This window comes from Rhinoderma darwinii, chromosome 3 (assembly GCF_050947455.1).
Source record: "Rhinoderma darwinii isolate aRhiDar2 chromosome 3, aRhiDar2.hap1, whole genome shotgun sequence".
Classification (NCBI taxonomy): Eukaryota; Metazoa; Chordata; class Amphibia; order Anura; family Rhinodermatidae; genus Rhinoderma; species Rhinoderma darwinii.
Genome location: NC_134689.1, coordinates 3,498,272 through 3,519,514, shown reverse-complemented (window position 1 = coordinate 3,519,514; position 21,243 = coordinate 3,498,272). Strand labels below are relative to the sequence as shown.

Genomic DNA, 21,243 nt, shown 5'->3' with positions numbered 1-21,243 from the left:
TACCCCCTATATACAAGAATATAACTACTATAATACTGCTCCTATATACAAGAATATAACTACTATAATACTGCCCATATATACAAGAACATAACTACTATAATACTGCTCCTATATACAAGAATATAACTACTATAATACTGCCTCTATATACAAGAATATAACTACTATAATACCGCCCCTATATACAGCAATATAACTACTATAATACTGCTCCCTATATACAAGAATATAACTACTATAATACTGCCCCATATATACAAGAATATAACTACTATAATACTGCCCCCTATATACAAGAATATAACTACTATAATACTGCCCCCTATATACAAGAATATAACCACTATAATACTGCCCCTATATACAAGAATATAACTACTATAATACTGCCCCCTATATACAAGAATATAACTACTATAATACTGCCCCCTATATACAAGAATATAACTACTATAATACTGCCTCCTATATACAAGAATATAACTACTATAATACTGCCCCCTATATACAAGAATATAACTACTATAATACTGCCCCCTATATACAAGAATATAACTACTATAATACTGCCTCCTATATACAAGAATATAACTACTATAATACTGCTCCTATATACAGGAATATAACTACTATAATACTGCCCCCTATATACAAGAATATAACTACTATAATACTACCCCCTATATACAAGAATATAACTACTATAATACTGCTCCTATATACAAGAATATAACTACTATAATACTGCCCATATATACAAGAACATAACTACTATAATACTGCTCCTATATACAAGAATATAACTACTATAATACTGCCTCTATATACAAGAATATAACTACTATAATACCGCCCCTATATACAGCAATATAACTACTATAATACTGCTCCCTATATACAAGAATATAACTACTATAATACTGCCCCATATATACAAGAATATAACTACTATAATACTGCCCCCTATATACAAGAATATAACTACTATAATACTGCCCCCTATATACAAGAATATAACCACTATAATACTGCCCCTATATACAAGAATATAACTACTATAATACTGCCCCTATATACAAGAATATAACTACTATAATACTGCTCCTATATACAAGAATATAACGACTATAATACTGCTCCTATATACAAGAATATAACTACTATAATACTTCTCCTATATACAAGAATATAACTACTATAATACTGCCCCCTATATTCAAGAATATAACTACTATAATACTGCTCCTATATACAAGAATATAACTACTATAATACTGCCCCTATATACAAGAATATAACTACTATAATACTGCCCCCTATATACAAGAATATAACTAGTATAATACTGCTCCTATATACAAGAATATAACTATAATACTGCTCCCTATATACAAGAATATAACTACTATAATACTGCCCCTATATACAAGAATATAACTACTATAATACTGCCCCTATATTCAAGAATATAACTACTATAATACTGCCCCCTATATATAAGAATATAACTACTATAATACTGCTCCTATATACAAGAATATAACTACTATAATACTACCCCTCTATACAAGAATATAACTACTATAATACTGCTCCCTATATACAAGAATATAACTACTATAATACTGCCCCTATATTCAAGAATATAACTACTATAATACTGCCCCCTATATATAAGAATATAACTACTATAATACTGCCCCCTATATACAAGAATATAACTAATATAATACTGCTCCTATATACAATATAACTAATATAATACTGCCCCCTATATACAAGAATATAACTACTATAACACTGCCCCTATATACTAGAATATAACTACTATAATACTGCCCCTATATATAAGAATAGAACTACTATAATACTGCTCCCTATATACAAGAATATAACTACTATAATACTGCCCCTATATACAAGAATATAACTACTATAACACTGCCCCTATATACTAGAATATAACTACTATAATACTGCCCCTATATATAAGAATAGAACTACTATAATACTGCTCCTATATACAAGAATATAACTACTATAATACTGCCTCCTATATACAAGAATATAACTACTATAATACTGCTCCCTATATACAAGAATATAACTACTATAATACTGCTCCTATATACAAGAATATAACTACTATAATACTGCCCCCTATATACAAGAATATAACTACTGTAATACTGCCCCCTATATACAAGAATATAACTACTATAATACTGCCTCTATATACAAGAATATAACCACTATAATACTGCTCCTATATACAAGAATATAACTACTATAATACTGCCCCTATATACAAGAATATAACTACTATAATACTGCGCCCTATATACAAGAATATAACTACTATAATACTGCCCCTATATACAAGAATATAACTACTATAATACTGCCCCCTATATACAAGAATATAACTACTATAATACTGCTCCTATATACAAGAATATAACTACTATAATACTGCTCTATATACAAGAATATAACTACTATAATACTGCCTCCTATATACAAGAATATAACTAATATAATACTGCCCCCTATATACAAGAATATAACTACTATAACACTGCCCCTATATACTAGAATATAACTACTATAATACTGCCCCTATATATAAGAATAGAACTACTATAATACTGCTCCCTATATACAAGAATATAACTACTATAATACTGCCCCTATATACAAGAATATAACTACTATAACACTGCCCCTATATACTAGAATATAACTACTATAATACTGCCCCTATATATAAGAATAGAACTACTATAATACTGCTCCTATATACAAGAATATAACTACTATAATACTGCCTCCTATATACAAGAATATAACTACTATAATACTGCTCCCTATATACAAGAATATAACTACTATAATACTGCTCCTATATACAAGAATATAACTACTATAATACTGCCCCCTATATACAAGAATATAACTACTGTAATACTGCCCCCTATATACAAGAATATAACTACTATAATACTGCCTCTATATACAAGAATATAACCACTATAATACTGCTCCTATATACAAGAATATAACTACTATAATACTGCCCCTATATACAAGAATATAACTACTATAATACTGCGCCCTATATACAAGAATATAACTACTATAATACTGCCCCTATATACAAGAATATAACTACTATAATACTGCCCCCTATATACAAGAATATAACTACTATAATACTGCTCCTATATACAAGAATATAACTACTATAATACTGCTCTATATACAAGAATATAACTACTATAATACTGCCTCCTATATACAAGAATATAACTACTATAATACTGCCCCCTATATACAAGAATATAACTACTATAATACTGCCCCTATATACAAGAATATAACTACTATAATACTGCTCCCTATATACAAGAATATTACTACTATAATACTGCCCCCTATATACAAGAATATAACTACTATAATACTGCCCCCTATATACAAGAATATAGCTACATAATACTGCCCCTATATACAAGAATATAGCTACTATAATACTGCCCCTATATACAAGAATATAACTACTATAATACTGCCCCTATATACAAGAATATAACTACTATAATAATGCCCCTATATACAAGAATGTAACTACTATAATACTGCTCCTATATACAAGAATATAACTACTATAATACTGACCTCTATATACAAGAATATAGCTACTATAATACTGCCCCCTATATACAAGAATATAACTACTATAATACTGCCCCTATATACAAGAATATAACTACTATAATACTGCTCCTATATACAAGAATATAACTACTATAATACTGCCCTCTATATACAAGAATATAACTACTATAATCTACTATAATACTGCCCCCTGTATACAAGAATATAACTACTATAATACTGCCCCTATATACAAGAATATAACTACTATAATACTGCCCTCTATATACAAGAATATAACTACTATAATACTGCCCCTATATACAAGAATATAACTACTATAATACTGCTCCTATATACAAGAATATAACTACTATAATACTGCCCCTATATACAAGAATATAACTACTATAATCTACTATAATACTGCCCCCTATATACAAGAATATAACTACTGTAATACTGCCCCTATATACAAGAATATAACTACTAATACTGCTCCTATATACAAGAATATAACTACTGTAATACTGCTCCTATATACAAGAATATAACTACTATAATACTGCCCCTATATACAAGAATATAACTACTATAATACTGCCCCCTATATACAAGAATATAACTACTATAATACTGCTCCTATATACAAGAATATAACTACTATAATACTGCTCCCTATATACAAGAATATAACTACTATAATACTGCTCCTATATACAAGAATATAACTACTATAATACTGCTCCTATATACAAGAATATAACTACTATAATACTGCTCCCTATATACAAGACTATAACTACTATAATACTGCCCCCTATAAACAACCTGCTGGCGGCCTCCTCGTCTTCTCTTCGTTTATCCAGCAGACTGCTCAGATTATGCTCCGCCAGTGTCTCCTCGGGAACTTCTTCCAGCTCCTCTTTCTGTAAGGACACGCGATAGTTCTCCAGCTCGATGCGCTCTGGCGTGGCTCGCAATCTCTTGGCTACCGTGTGATCCTCAACGCCATTCATGCTGGGACCTAGAGAACAAGAACACAGAGCAACGTGAATAACTGGACTCTTCGGGTATCTTTACACGGACTTCTTTTGCAGGCAGAAAATTCTGCCTGGAAAAATCAGCTCCGTTTTTTTTTTATAAGTGGTTTTGCACCACAGGTGTTTGCCACGTTTTGATGTTTTTTTTACCTATTTCTTCAACAGGCAAAGGAAAAGACGCGAACATTTTATATGAACCGCGTCAAAAAAAAGGCGTCGACCGTTCGTGGCGTTTTTGAGGCGGAAAACTCCTCAAGATCGGGCATGTCGCTCCTATTTCAGGCGAGTGTTTTTTTCAGCTCACGGGAAAAACGCCTCCACCTCCCATTGAAAACGATGGGAGGCACTTTTGGCGGTTTATGCCGCGGTTTCCGTGGCAAAAAATATGCAAACAAGTCTGTGTCAACAGGGCCTTCGGGTGCAAGGTCTGGCAACCAATAGCGATTCAACTGCCCTTTTCGATGTATTTATTGCCATGAAACAGAGTTTAGAACCTGCATTTATTTTTCTTTTATGACTGAACTGTAGGTGGCGCTGTGAATGTTTGAATGTTTTACACATCATTTGACAGCTATTCATTTAAAGTAACTTTTCTGAACTTTATGTAAAATTCTGTGGGATCCGGGTCATAATGACATCATTTTACCCTTTGATAATGGGACGTGATGAATATTCTTTTGTAATTTGTTTTATTTATTGGAGCTTTACCTTGGTCTTAAAGGGGTTTGTCCCTCTGTATAATCACTACTTGTTAGAAGGATCCCCTGACCATAAGCTGATCACAAAGTATCCTCCTGCTGGGACCCCCAGCGATCAGCGGTGATCTGTAGGGAAATCTGGCAGTAAGTGTTTAGTTTCCCTGCAGCACCACCACAGGGGAAATGAAGTATTACACAGTGTCAATTCATATCAATGTGTTGTCTGTGCAATACAGGAAAGGTACAGGAACCGCTTCTGTTTGTCACCGTTGTGTAAGGGTTCTGTTCTAACGGAATCAATACCGTAGTAGACCGCTATCAAAATAACGGAACCCTTACACAACGGTGACAAACAAACTATTTGCACTGGATCCGTCACCATTGAAACCAATAGCGATGCAAACGGAAACCTAAGATTTTGCGTTTGGATTCCGTTCATGGGTTCCCCTGACGGGAGGCTCAGACGGAATCCATGAACGGAGCCTAAATCCTGTCTGAAATTTTTATATGTTGAAAAACAATACAAAAATAAAAAGTAACTTTAGTTAGCAGAATTTTTTTTCTACTCACTACTGCCCCCTGAAGGTATAAAATTTTTTTTTTTTTTTACAAAAAAAATTGCTCACAATGCAATATTATGGAGTAGGATTATATACGGTCTCTAGAGGGGTCATGAGTGAAAAATAAATCTAGACTATGACAAATAACAGGACGACGAGAGAGAAAAGCCACTTACAAGGGACAGAAAAGAACATGACAAAGTGGCAGAGAGAATAGAACACTGAAAGCAGGGGGGGGGGAGGGGGGCACTTATAAAAAAAATAAAATATATATATAATAATTATAATTAAGAAAACCCTCCGGCTGCTGCCTACATCGCTATATAAAAATAATAATAATCGGGGGAGGGGCACCACCATGGCAGCCGGTTATAATTTCCGACTGTCACTTTCTTTCTGGCAGCTGCGTTATAACAACTTGTTTATAATGATTCATATCCCGGCACCGACTAACCAATAGATCTGGCGTTGTAGGTTTTCTCCTCCAGTCACATCCAATGTCGCATTCACAATTCTGTCAAGTTGAAGGATCTCATCTCTGTCCTAGTACAGTACAAAGCACGGTCTGCTGCAATGCACCTTGGGAGATGTAGTGTTTACATCAGACTCTATACAATAGTCTTTTGCCACTATTTGGAATATGCTGAAAGTCAGCCGTACTGTCAATGCAGCTCTGGATGTGACTGGAGTAGAAGATACGACGTGGTTTAGTAGAGCTTGGGAAGTCATTCATGATAATATTTGCATCGGGCCGGTAAAATGATATTCAGAAGTGGAGCTTCGCTTTATGCAGTGCCAATAAACTACGGATTTTAAGGGTAACGGCGCCCCCAAAAAAATGAAAAACTCAGAAACCAGCGGGAAAAAAATGAAAGCTTTAATTTATTAACTTAAAAAGTGCAACAGAGAAAAGTGGAGGAACAAAAAACATTACAGAGTATGACACAGGAACAAGCAGAGACATCGAGACACAGGTACACAGGACGCAAGGTCAAATCTACGGCGCAGCGGGCGGGAACCTGGCGGCCTAACACTCCGGGGATCACAAATAAGGTACTAATAGGGTGTCCACACTATAATGGGGTCACTGGTGAAGGTCTACAATGTAAACAAGAGAAAGTGTTGTGATAACTAGAGGGAAGGGCGAGTTACATCATGTTTTATACTCTAATCACATCCAAAGCTGCATCCACAATTATACTGCTTCCCTGTTAGCTCTCAGGCTGCAAGACCTTACATCTCGCTGCTGTCCAATGTAGACATTGTATTTACGCAGTATAACCTGGGAAAAGTGGAGCTGCCATTTAAATATGGGATTCCAATAACATTAATGCCAGTGCTTTACAGGCTGCCTACTGACACTTTCATGGCATCTGCTGCTACGCAGTTTCCGATCTGAAAAAGGGCTTTCTCCGTTTTGCGTACGCTGCCATTTTATCGCATGGATTGTTTTTGAACATTTGCATCAATGGCGGCTTCCTATGGCAATGCAAGATAAATACGGACAAAAGGGAAATGCGTAAGAGTTTACAATGCAATATGAAGATGCGGTATCCCGCGGTATCCCTGGTTACAGCAGCTATGTTTCCATATAAGCGTCTTACGTACCGGCGAGAACACGGACGCGTTTATGTTATTATCTACACGGGAAGGGAGGAGAAGGGCAAGTAACAGGAAAATATACAGACAGAACGAAGCACAATGATTACATGACACAGCGAGGCTGGTTACAGGAGAACCCCGTATACTGTCCCGTACAACTAGCGCCGGCCGCCATTTTGAAAGTGCATGGACTGAAACTCAGCAGGAACCAGTCCATATGTACCATACTATATAACGACACAGACAGGGACAACCCATATGTACCATACTATATACAGACACATACAGGGACAACCCATATGTACCATACTATATACAGACACATACAGGGACAACCCATATGTACCATACTATATACAGACACATACAGGGACAACCCATATGTACCATACTATATACAGACATGCAGAGACTACCCATATGTACCATACTATATACAGACATGCAGAGACTACCCATATGTACCATACTATATACAGACACCTACAGAGACTACCCATATGTACCATACTATATACAGACACCTACAGAGACTACCCATATGTACCATACTATATACAGACAGACTACCCATATGTACCATACTATATACAGACATGCAGAGACTACCCATATGTACCATACTATATACAGACATGCAGAGACTACCCATATGTACCATACTATATACAGACACCTACAGACTACCCATATGTACCATACTATATACAGACACCTACAGAGACTACCCATATGTACCATACTATATACAGACACCTACAGACTACCCATATGTACCATACTATATACAGACATGCAGAGACTACCCATATGTACCATACTATATAGAGACACATACAGGGACTACCCATATGTACCATACTATATACAGACAGACTACCCATATGTACCATACTATATAGACACACATACACATCCTGCGGCGCGCCTCCCTCGCCAAAGTACCAGGTCTTCATGGATGCAAAAGTTCCAGAATATATAACCCCGTGATAACCGGCTCGCTGCGTTATGATGACAGCCAGTCAGATCGGAGGGGTGCGATCTCCACCACTAACACACAACAACCATAAAAACAATACTAAAAATATAAATCCAGTGTCCCGGAAGTTAAAGTGCGCATTGCGGTCAAACAGCATAATGGACGCCATATGCGTCAGAAACTACAGCATCTAAGGGGACGGAACAGCGGCAGACCTTAAAATACACTGAACGAGACGGTTGGAATACACGACGACTCCCCCGAACTAAAACGTGAAGGAATTCTCCACAAAATAAAAAAATCGGATGAATAAGGCGGTAAGGCTGTTTACATCTAACGGAAATGGGGACCCAGTCCCGGATCTGCCGTACGACTGAAACCAACGGCGCCTGATGGATCCCAATGACTTCTAACCGGGTCCGTCAGGGTGTCTGAATGCATCGCTATTTTTCCTGTCAAATACGGCAGAATCTGCGACACAGATGAGAGCATAGCCGAAGCCGCTGAAAAGTGCGGCCTAGCCCTGGCAAGACTCCGGTCTGCCCTCCAATCAGTGGCCATTCTGCCTTGAGCTGAGTAATTAGGGACAGACTGGTTACTAGGCGATAACCTCATTGGAAAGACTATGGTCGTCAGGCAGTGTATCCATAGCAACGAGCCTGTCGCACAAGACACAGCAGGACAGTCCAGGCGCTGGCAGTGGAGCCGTCCTCCATCTCCAGCAATCACATTTTTATTGAAAATACTTTAAAAATGTCAGTAAATAATAATAATAATAATCAGCATGTTAGGCCGGGTTCAGTCTTTTGTGGCTTTTTCGGCTGTGGCCATTGAGCGCCGTGGGAAAAAAAAAAACGAAAAAAAACGAAAAAAAGCTCTCCGCCTCCCATTTATGTCAATGGGAGGTCAGACGGGGAAACGCCTGAAGAGCGGAAGATAAAAACGCCTCCAACCAAAATCAATGGGAGGCGATTTCGGACGTTTCTTTGCACGGTTTCCGGGTCAGAAAACTCCGTGTGAACGAGGCCTTATAGTCATTCTTATATCTGTATAACCGGTCAGGAACGTGGCCCTAATACTGGTCAACATAACAAAAAACATGAACTACATGTAGATTACGGCAAACTCATCAACTTTCAGTGACCGAACATGAAAAACGTCTTCCAAAAAGATTTAAAAAAATATATATATATAAAACAAACAACAACAACAACAACAACAACGGGTGATTAGAATTTTGTGCTAATAAAAAAAATAATAATCATATTCAAGCATCAAACTAAAAGTGTGCGCAACGTCCCATTGAGGCGAATACAAAACTACAACAGGACAAAGGCCACAACCACGAAACTCAAAAACTCAACTCGTCATACAAATAAAAAAAAATATATAAAAACTAAAAAAAAATTAAAATCCGTTTCTATGGAGCAGAGCTGGATATTTTTTCTCCCGGGTAAATAAAATACCTCCTGTCCCTTTAACACAATAATATATATATAATCTCCGTACTAAATCCCGACAGCCAGAACTAAAACCAAACTAAAAATCTCTCCCATCTTCGGTACCGATAGAATTTCTACCATTCTCATTTCTCAACGACGGACAAAAAAAAAAAACTACAACCACCATCATATATAAATAAAACGGCAGGAAGTAAAGAGTTAATGACGACCCGACGCCTCGGGAATATTACGAAGAAAACAAGATTCCCCAGTAAATAGAATTCCTGGAGAGAAGTTTATGGGAAAGCTGGGTAAGATCCCATTAGTTGGCGGTCACCCAGCTTTCCCAGGCTCCTGCATTGTAAGGCACATTTGACACTTCTCTGCAGTTAGATCTTCCGTGTCATGGACACCTCCATACACTGCACGCAACATACAAGACACCCCCGAGGTCCAATACCCTCCGGGGGCAGCTGGTGGACATGTTGGTAGTCACCCAACTTTCCCACAAACTGATGTCGCAAAAAAATTATATTTCTTAACTCCAGGACTTCTATTTGTTGGGGATTTTTTGAATTTTAGATGTAATTGGTCATAAAGGGGAGGTCCAGGATTAGAAAAACATGGCGGCTTTTTTACAAAAACAGCGCCACACCTGTCCACAGGTTGTGTGTGGGATTGCAGTCGAGTCAAGTTAACGTTAAAGGGTACAACCCATGGACAGGTGTGGTGCGGTGTCTGGAAGAGAGCAGCCATGTTTGTTTGTTTTTATAAATCCTGGACAACCCCTTTAAGCCCACACATGTTCAAATTTTTTTTTAAAGGGAAAGTCCACCTTGGCGACCAATTACCCCCACCCCCCATGCTTTGAAAAATTAAAATGAAGCAACTTTGTAAATAGTCTTAATTAAAATTCTTCTATCGTTATAGGTCTACAGTTCCTATGCACACCTGTGTCTCCATGGTAACAGACTACAAACAAACAAAGCCTGTGTAGTCTGATCCTGCAGTCACACGCACCTACTGAATGTAAATCAGTAACAATTAAAGGACAAATGGAATAAAGTGTGACCGCGGGATCAGACTACACAGGGACTGTCTGTAGTCTGTTGCCATGGAGACATAGGTCTGTATATAAGCTGTATACACAAAATGATGATCGATTTTTCATTTTTGAGATGAATTGAAAATTGGTTGTGACGCTGCACCTTCTCTTTGAGGTGCCTGCCATATTGTGGAGTTAACGCATTTCACAGAACGGCTGTTCCCAGTGCACGCTGGGTAAAACCCACGACTATACAGTATCATTGCGGCGACAAACAGTATGAAATATCCAGGTTTTTCCATCCTGGCGACCCCTCAGGGTACTGACGACCAAGGAAACTCCCCCAATATCTGCAACAGAATTTCAGACTGGACATAGAGAAAAGGAAGCCCGAACACGGTCAGCTGGCACATGAAAAAACAGTCCAATGGATCTTGGCAGAGCAGACTCTTTACGGAGGACGCCACTCTCGGCAGCCGCCGCGCCAGGGAACACAGGCTCATAGCACGTTGCAGGAGGGAACTGCGGGTACCTGGGGTCTTCTCTGTGGTAGCAAGGGGCAACATGGGGGCTCGTCCGGGCTCTTCAGCATCAGGGGTGTCTTTTGCGGGTCCTTTAAGCTCCTGTAGGGTCAGAAATCATACGTTTACAGGTCAAATATTTATTTTGATTTCTCTCTTTCCTCGTTTTTGTGTGTCAGTCTTCACTGTAGTTCTGGCATTCCATTCTTAAATGAGGACGCTCAGCATGAATAGGGATATCGGTCCCACCCAGATAGGAATGTAGTACAGTACACGGATAGTGGGAAGACACAGGGGAGCAAAAAAAACAAGATGGCAGGATATTTAAAAAAAACAAAAAAAAAAAAACACTATATAGGGGGCTCTGGAAATTAATTGGGGAGGCCACACTTACCCACAAATACAATAGTTTGGAAACTGCTTGAAAGCTACAGAACGATCCAAATCATACTGGATTATAATATAGTAATGAGCGTGCAGTGGTCAGAGTATGATGGGAGTTGTAGTTTCACAACAGTCGCTGACGTGTATGCAGTATCACTCACCTTGCTGACCTGCGCAGGCGTGGCCGCTCTCTTCCGCTGGCTGTAGCTGGAACGTCGATAACAATAGTGCGGTTTGCAGTAAAATTTTCCTGAAAAATAAAAAATAAAAGTGTAAAAATTAAAAACCGTAGAAATTTGTTAGCACAGCCGATGCAGAGCGGAACTGGAAGAGAAGAGAAGAGACTGGGTAAAGCTCCGATGCAGCGGCACTTTCCAAGCGGTGGGCCGGGTACAGGAGGAGTATGAGCGGTCAGCCATGGAACGTCTGCGGGTAACAATGTGGCAGTGTGTGACCGAACAAAGACAAGTCAATGTCACATGCAGCACGGAGGAGGAAGACCACGGCCGCTGCTTAACCCCTCAAGAGCAGAGAAAAGACACTAAACCTGCATTCTGTCCCCTCCACATGTACTGTGGAATATAATCTATTGCTCCCTGTTATCAGCTGTTTCAGGCTGGAGAGAACATAACTAGTGTTAACCAGTGGGACAGGAATGTGAGAAAACTCTCATTCTGTCCATGTTTTAGGGGTCTGTGATGGACCCCATCGCTGTCCCTTAACTCTTAATTTTACGTTTTAAAAGAGGTTGTCACAGCCACACCCCTGCTACCTGCAGAACTTGATATTAAATGCTACGTACACCTTCACAATCAAATTAATGTCCCAATTCATATAAAATAAAAAAAATTGCCTGTCTGGTTTCTACAGCTCCAATGCAGAACTATGTGTCTCCACGGTAACAGACAACAAACCAACCCTAAGCAGTCGGATTCTGCTGTCATATTGCCTCCGAGCCTCTAGCTCTTGCTAACGTACATTTGGTAGGTAAGGAAGTAATAAGGGACAAATAGAATAAAGTATAAAAGCAGGAAGCGACTACATTTGGTTTGTGGTCTGTTACCATGGAGACACATAGGATTGCTTAGGCGCTGTAGCAACCAAAACGTTAGGAAATTTTTCATTAAGGCCAATTACAAAATTACTTCATCATTTTAGACGCCTTGGGTCAATAAAATAAAGGTTTTGCGTGTGTCGGGGTCCAATAGGTAATGGGATTTGCTGTAGATTGATCGCAATTCTCACCCTTTGGCGATGATTTTTTTCTGCTACGCGTGAATTGAGTTTCTTTATTGTGCTGTCATTTTTTTTGAAAATTTACAACGTAGAACCTTAAAAACCACCACAAATCGGAATGTGGCCCAACTGCCCCACAAAAATACGTAACCCCCCCCCCCCACCCCCGAGCACTCACCGTCTTCCAGGTCGTAGGCGTAGCAAGACAGGCGCAGGGTAGTATTGCAGTAGTCACATTTAAAGCAGCTTCGATGGAAGAATTTCCCCTCCGCGCTCAAACGCTCCATGACGTAAACTCTTCTGTGGCAGAAGTAACAGACGTCGCTGCCCCCGAGGTTCTGAGGGAATTCTTTCCTGAAGGACCCCTGCATGACAGAGGATAGGAAAGGGTTAATGAGGAGGAAGCGCTGGAGACGTCTGGTCACCCGTCAGTGAGGGTCTCCGATATTGAGATCAGAGAATCCCGACATAGGCTACGAGAATCCTGAGCGTCATGTAACATCATATAGTGACAGTATCAGCCGTGCGGAGGTCAAGAGTAACGGTGGCGCTGAAGACCGTACCGTCCTCCAGCGGCAATAAAGTCTGATAGTCCACACTCCTGCGGCGATTAATGTTCTGGCTACTGAGCATAGACGCCGGATCATCAGAACTGTAGAGTTATAGGCGACAGATCTTCAGAAGTATAAAGGATTTCCAATTAAAAAGTTAAATTTTTTTCATGTGAAAAAAAGTAACAATTTTAAAAATATCAAACTTTCCAAAGAGTTCTACTGACATCCACCTGGGGGCGCTGAAGGTCAATACAAGTAATTATGACATTTAAGTTACAAAAACTTGAAGAAAAAAAAAAAAAACTAACCATGAAAATTTGCAGACAAAAAAAAAACAACCTAAAAACCAACAATATATAAAACCATAACAGCCGACAACACATGAACTCTTACCACTTTTTTGCCAAATAGAGGCTTTGGGGTCTCCTTCTTTTGTAGCTGATTGGCTATCTGTTCAGCCAATGAGCTCACTCCACCTGTGTATATCTTTATGTATTTCTAAAGGACAAAGTGGAACCAAAAAAAATCAAGGAAAAAAAAACAAAAAAACAAGTGACAGGTAAGAGGTGAAAGGTCAGAGGTCGTAAACACCCAACCAGAGAAAGAAGTGTCAGGAGGAGTGCGGGGGTCACACACACAGTGCTGGGGGTGATACCGATTAGTAGATTATATTGATATCCAATCCAACGAGTCGCCAAACTGTTTCACTCGGTGGTCAAGCATGAAAACGTGGCACATTCCGGTTATAACCGCAGACGTGGCGCGAGCCTGACCATAATCCCTATAATCTTCAAGGCAGGATTATAATCTCCAGTAGGGGGCGTTTGATCAACTGTAGAGCATTACGGGCAAATTGCGCTTTTTTGCCACGATTTAAAAAAAAACAAAAAAAAAAAACAAAAACAAAAAGCACAGCAATAAAGGGGCGTTAAAAAACCTGCACCCGACACCTTGTGCCTCCTATTAGGGGACGTCTGGCCGTGTCTGCGCTTCTCATCAATATCTATACATAATCCTGCACAGTTTTTATCTCATTCATTCATTCCAATGTAACATCCGGAAACTGCGGTCAAATCCCAAGGCAAGAACTACGCGTGCATGTACCTTTAAATATGGAGATGCCAATATTAAAGGAGATGCACAGGATTAAAAAAAAACATGGTGGCTTGATCCCAGAAACAGCGCCACACCTGTCCAGAGGTTGCGTGTGGTATTACAGCTCAGCTACATTAAAAAGGAATGGGACAAATGCAATACCACACACAACCTGTGGACAAGTGTGGCGCTCTGACGGGAGAAAGCAGACATTAAAATCACACCTTTACCCCCAACTCTGTAGGTTTCAGAGAGATTTCCCCGTATGCAGCTCTGCGGTGCTATAACCCATTCACCTGTGAGAGGAAAGCTCTGCCGCCAGCGGTGCCCATCGTGGGTGACTACAACAAGCGCATGCTATTAGCTGTACACACCAGAGCTTCACACTGGCACGCCGGAAACATGCTACCTGTCGGATTTCATCGTATGAAGTAGAGTCGGGACATTCACTCGAGCGCAGGGTGACTGAATTCTGCCAGAAGTCTAGAGAGGAGCGGCGGCCGGGCACAGAATCAAGCTAAAGGATGGATAGAAGCGTCAGCACTGTGGACAGGGGCACTCAGGGACGCACAACGCAGCGACAGTGCAGAACTCAGCAACTGTACCCATATGAAGACTGAGGACTCCCAGCATGCCTTCCTGGTAGCGGGGGATGGAAAAAGGGGCAAGTCTCCGGCTTTCCTTCATATAGCCATAGAGAACATACTGCTGCCACCACTAGGGGGAGCTCACTACATACAGATACATACAGCTCCCATAGTTACATGATAGGTAGGTAGCAGAATGTTACCATGTAGCTCTATAGGAGCTGTATACATCTGTATGTAGTGAGCGCCCCCTAGTGGTGGCTGCAGGCAGCAGAATGTTATCATGAACTATATAAGAGCTGCATATAACATTCTGAGGTCTGCATTTACCACTAGGGGGAGCACATACAGATCTACAGACAGCTCCCATAGTGTTACATGATAACATTCTGCTACCGGCAGCCACCACTAGGGGGAGCTCGCTGTATACTCATCTATACAGCTCCTATTAAACTGAATTATAAATCTGCCGTAAGCTCCTCCTAGTGGCAGCTGCAGGAAGCCAAAATGTTATTTAACCCTCAGCACAGAATTTTAAACCCTTATAAAAAAAAAATTGATAGGATTGCAGTAATTTTCCTTTAAATGCAACATGAGTATTTATATGGCTTGTCAAGGAGGGGGCGATACAGTCCATTAGAAAGTTATAGACCATGCAGCCTACCGATCCAGTAAGAGACTGCGGTGAAGCTGCGGTAAGAGGCGCCCAGTGCCTCATACCTCTTTTATACCGGCAGCTTAGAGATTGTACATTGGGGCAAATTTCCGTCGGAATTTGACTCAATTGGACTTATTGGGGAGACGCTTGTACTGAGCGCGGACCCCGCGGGATTGATCATATTTAACCAGCGGCATTCATCACAAAGCCGTAAAATCACAGCAAAGCAAACAAGTCAAACCCTTGGCGTTACCCTCTCTGGGCTGGGCCACGTCTCGCCACGGACACTGGACGGCACCGCGCTGCTCTGTGGACGGGACAGAAAGAGAATAAAGAGAAAAAAAACACACGACAGAGCGGAAATCTGCATATAAAAGGCACCATGCTGAATAGAGGGGCAGCCGTGCCACCGGAGTCTGGGCAGCAGGCCGGCATGTGGCATAGGGTGTGCCAACCTCTAAATGTGTTCAGCCAAAGAGCAGGAAAGCTTTGGGTACAAGTGCACCGTGCCCAGTGATTACGAGGCGTCGTCCATATTGCCATGACTTGAAGAACAAGCGGCCGTGGCCAATGAGTAACACGCAAAGCACAAGTGAGGCAGCAAGTACGGAACGGCACCGGAATAGTAAAACCAGTCTATGCAGGCAGGTCCGGTCAATCACAGCGCCAAAGACAAGAATCCCCCGCCCCAACCAAGACCCAGGCATAAGCGCACATCAATTTAGGGAGCGGGTCCCCAAGAACTTCTTGGGCTCAGGCACAAACTGTCCGTCCTGTGAACCCGCACCTGCGAGCACTATCCATCCACTAACTGCAGCAAGAACAGGTTCAAACTCAGCTTATGAACATTCTTCTATTCTCCAGTCACATCCAAAGCTGCATTCACAATGCCTGTCAGCAGAACTTTGCACCCTCCCCCATTGGTCACTGCAAGAGCATCTTCTGCCGTGGTGCATTGTGGGAGATGTAGTGGTTCTACCTGGCGCTGCCCTTTAGTATGACACAGATAACACTACATCAACCACAATGCAATACAGTAAGCATTACAGCGGTGCATTAGAAGTTGTTTGGGGCAATTTTAAAAATTGGAAGTTATGAGAATTGTGAATGCAGCTCTGGATGTGACTGGAGCATTAATCAGGACAAGTGTGGCAGATGTACGCATTCACATGTACAGCGTAGCTGGGATGCATTTACTGCGCGGCAGCAGTGAACCCCACCCCCGAGTCACCTGCAGGTATGAGCGAGGCCACGACCCCGTATACAGCCTGATGACCTTTTTAGGGCAGGTCCGGGGAAGGTCATTAGTCCTGGGCTTTATGGAAGGCGAAAGGTTGGAGGGGATAAAAACGGAGAATGTAACAGAAGGCGACCACTTACGGAATACAGTGTTCTCAGCTAGGATAAAACGGAAGAGGGCGCACTTCTTAAAGGGGCACTACAATTGTATAAACCTCTGGATCCCCCATAACTAGAGAGGAGGGAATAGATCCGCCCGTCATTCGCAGACATTACACAAATCGTTTTATTAAATTTACGATTCACATTCGTCAATAGGTTAACCCTTTAGTATCCTATGGGCTGGAAATACGGCAGATCGATTCACCCTATTTTTTTCAACTCACTAAACTAAGTAAAAATACTATCGAATCGGCAGGAAAAACCCAACCTGGTGCAAGTGCATCTGACCGTGCCCAGCCCCCTCCCATGGCCTAGAACCTGCAGGCAATCTAATGTCTATTTATGACGGACTAAACCCCAATATGGTCTACAAAATACCCCAAGGGTTGACCATGCAACTTTTGAAATGACTTTTTACCAAAATTCAGGCGTTTTATGGTTAAAACTTAAAAAATTAAAAATTTTGTTTTTAGGCCAAACCCTTGTGAGCAATCAGGAGGCTCAGCAGCGGCGATGAAACTACATGTCCCAGCATGCCCTGCCAGCCGGCATACTAGGATATGAAGTTTGAGAATATCTGCGGGTCCGTAGCTTGTATGAGTGCCTAGTCGTCTATGGGGCAATAAAGCGGGGGGGGGGGGGGGTGCACGCTCCTATTAGTCTCCTGCCCCTCGTTACCTGTTTCCATTGAGGCTCAGTCTGCCTGAGCGCAGCCTGTTCTAGTAATCGCTGCTGATAGGGCAGGATGGGTTTCTGAGGGGCATCCAGGAGGGAGATGAGAAGGTGAAAGGATGAGAGAACATAAAAGGGGAAGAAAAGAAAAGACGTAAGCAAAACGGGGGGAAAAAAAAAAAATAGGAGTAGTGGTAATTGCACAATATGGCCACCGGGTGGCGCACCTGGAGAGGGCTGTGAAATAAAACGAACATCAATATCATTCCAATAACATCCCGATACCCCGAGATGACACGTTCTAATGAAATAGTGCGTGGTCACCTACCACGATAAGGCGACCTCATACACTAAAAATGACACCCGTACAAGAAGAGACTCGCCCCGTGGACACCTTGTCGTGGCAGGAGCGCGCGCAGAGTTTGATAAAAAAATAACCTCACATTAATAGTCATAGTAATTGAAATAAATCCATGCATTCCGTGTTTGCGTAACTCTTAGCGCCCGCCGCGTGCTGCGGTCATTTGGGGGTTTGTTTGCTTTTCAGTTACCGGTGACATCTTTACTCCTCAACTCTTGGTTGAGCAAAACGACGTGGACAGCGCAGGCAGGCAGGCGCGTAAACTTCTGCCAAAAAGCTAAAAGGGAGGATTTTACTTTAAAGCGGTTTTCCGACAAATCAAAAAAGTGGGAAGGACCGACGCACCAAAAATAAATAAAATGCAGCAGCAACTTAGGCCCTGTTCACACAGCCACGGCAAAAAAAACTGCTGAAATGGACTCCCATTAATTTCAATGGAGAGGTGGAGGCGTTTTTTTACCGCGAGAAAAAAAAAAATGCTCGCGGGAAAAAGAAGCGAAATGCCCTATCTTGGTGTTTTCCACCTCAAAAACCCCATTGAAATCAATAAGAGACGGAAATAAACGCGTTTTTTGGCGCAATTTTTTACGTGTTTTTCGGCAAAAAACTTGTGCAAAATGTTACTTTTTCTCTTGAAGAAATAGGAGGGAAAAAAAAAGTCTTAAAAAAATGCAGCAAAGCATGAGTCTAAAATCTGGCCAAAAAAACGCGTGGGGCAAAACCACTTCAAAAAAACTGGACCCAATTTGTCCAGGCAGAATTTTCTGCCTGCAAAAAACTCTGAACCGGCCCTTACAGATCCTCCAGTTTTCCAGTCCGCCCCGCCGCTCCAGTAACGACGTGCCCATAAACCCGCATGATCGCTGCTGCAGCCAAACACTGGTCTCTGGGTACACAGGCACGTCATCGCTGCAGCCATGTCCATAAACCGTGGCGGGGAGGACCGGAGCGGTGGCGGCACGGGAACGCCGGGGGGGATCCGTGCGGCAAGTAACGCTCTATTCTTTTTTTAATGCACCCCCCCCCCCTTCCACTTATTGGAATAAGTCAGAAAACCCCTTTACAATGGTTTGATCTGGTCACCGCTGCCGCCCCGTTCTGGATCACATGGAATAATAGACATTACAATCTTCGTTCTGCACCAAAAGCAAATAACACAGATCTCCAGCAGACTGCACTGGCACATTGTAACGCCTGACTCTGTACATGTCTCTAGTGATGTATGAATCGCCCTCCCCAGCAGGGGGCGCCCTCCTCTACCTGTTTCCGCAGTCCTGTGTTGGGTGCCGGCGCGTTCTCCTCAAATTTTGCCAGGAGTTGAGTCGCCATCGATTTCACCTTGTTCTGGTTTCCCACAACAGCGTCGATTCGCCTCTCGGTCAGGGAGCTGACTAACGGGGGTCTCTCCTCCCGCAGAGATCGGGGGACTTCCTCCTGCAAGTCACAGGATTAAAAGAATGAAGATTGATACAACGCTGCAAACAGTATGGATTAGAAATCTCCTCTCGTTTTGTGTATGCAGCTCCTACGAAGTCATGTGTTACCCCCACCCGTCTACCCCCCCCCCTCTTCCCACATGGGTTGTCTTGATTTAGAAGTTCTGCTTTTTAAGCTCCATTCAGACGTAACAGATTGTCACATGCAGATTGTATTGGGAGAAACTTGCGACAAATCTGGAGGGATTCATAAATGACACTCACATCTTCTGATTGGCTGGTCTTCCGTCTCTTGCCGGAGCTGTCCACGTCTCGCTCTTTCTTGTCCTTTAAGGATAAACAAGCAGACCTGTCAGTTTTGGGTCCGGCCTCAGACATTACTACCCCCCCCCCCACCCTTGGCACAGTTTTAAGTAGAACTTCCCCTTTAAGAGTAGATCTGGCGCGGCCCGGCCCGGCTGCACCTACCTTGGGAGTGCGTTTCCGAGAGATTGTCTGTCCCAGTTTGCTCAGGAAGGAGATGGGCGATTTCGTGCTGGCCAGGAGTGCGGCTTTCTCGTCGAGGTTCTGATCTGCGTCTCCTGTAGACACCGCACAAAGGGTTAAACTTTGGATACTAAAATCTGCTCTTCTGTCAAATAAGAAAACTTTTTCTGGGAAAGCTGGGTGATCGCCAACACCTGCCATTACAGCTACCGCAGCCATCGTCATCCAGCTTTTCTAGGAGCCGGAGTCGGCTAGTCATACAAATATGTGAGCAGGAAGGATTAGATTTGCCATTCAGGAGTCTGAGAAAGCGGAATGACAACCTCTCGGGAAGCGGTAATGGCGGCCATATTGGCTTTACCAGAAACAGATGGGATATTAATGATGAGATCTTTAAAGGAACACTCCGGGCAGAACAGATACAATGTGTTGTGCTTAGTATCGGGCATGAGGGGGCGGAGCATGACACAGGGGCACGAGCAACGCCCAGGAGCGCGTCCTTGTGTTAGTCTCCACCCCCCAGTAGGCAAAACAGAGGGGGAGATATACGAAGGAAAGCGCGCCAGAATTCTAGTGGAAATCAGGCAAAAAACTGCGCAAAAATTTATTATGTGTTTTAGACGCGTTTTCACCCTCCGTTTAAACAAAAAAGAAAAAAGCCTACAAAAAACGAAGCGTGGCGAAGAGATGTCGTAAAATATGCCAAGCGCAGGACTGGCGTATTCCATTATCTTGGCACAAGAGAACGGGATAAAGTACGAAAACTATGAGGGAGCGCAAGGAAGAGGGGGACGGTCGGATGAGCTGCCGCGGACGTATCATT

The 21,243-nt window shown here is 41.8% G+C and overlaps 1 protein-coding gene across 1 annotated transcript in view; it reads right to left on the bottom strand.

Moving 5' to 3' along the window:
* MICAL3 (microtubule associated monooxygenase, calponin and LIM domain containing 3) overlaps nucleotides 1–21,243 on the bottom strand; it is a 66,153-nt gene that overhangs the window by 30,073 nt on the left and 14,837 nt on the right. Inside the window, exons 14-20 of the mRNA XM_075855680.1 lie at nucleotides 20,403–20,515; nucleotides 20,199–20,261; nucleotides 19,759–19,932; nucleotides 13,349–13,535; nucleotides 12,096–12,184; nucleotides 11,562–11,652; nucleotides 4,492–4,687 (exon numbers count right to left, since the gene is read on the bottom strand). Coding sequence (XP_075711795.1) covers nucleotides 4,492–4,687; nucleotides 11,562–11,652; nucleotides 12,096–12,184; nucleotides 13,349–13,535; nucleotides 19,759–19,932; nucleotides 20,199–20,261; nucleotides 20,403–20,515 — 913 coding nt within the window. The remainder of the gene's footprint in view (nucleotides 1–4,491; nucleotides 4,688–11,561; nucleotides 11,653–12,095; nucleotides 12,185–13,348; nucleotides 13,536–19,758; nucleotides 19,933–20,198; nucleotides 20,262–20,402; nucleotides 20,516–21,243) is intronic.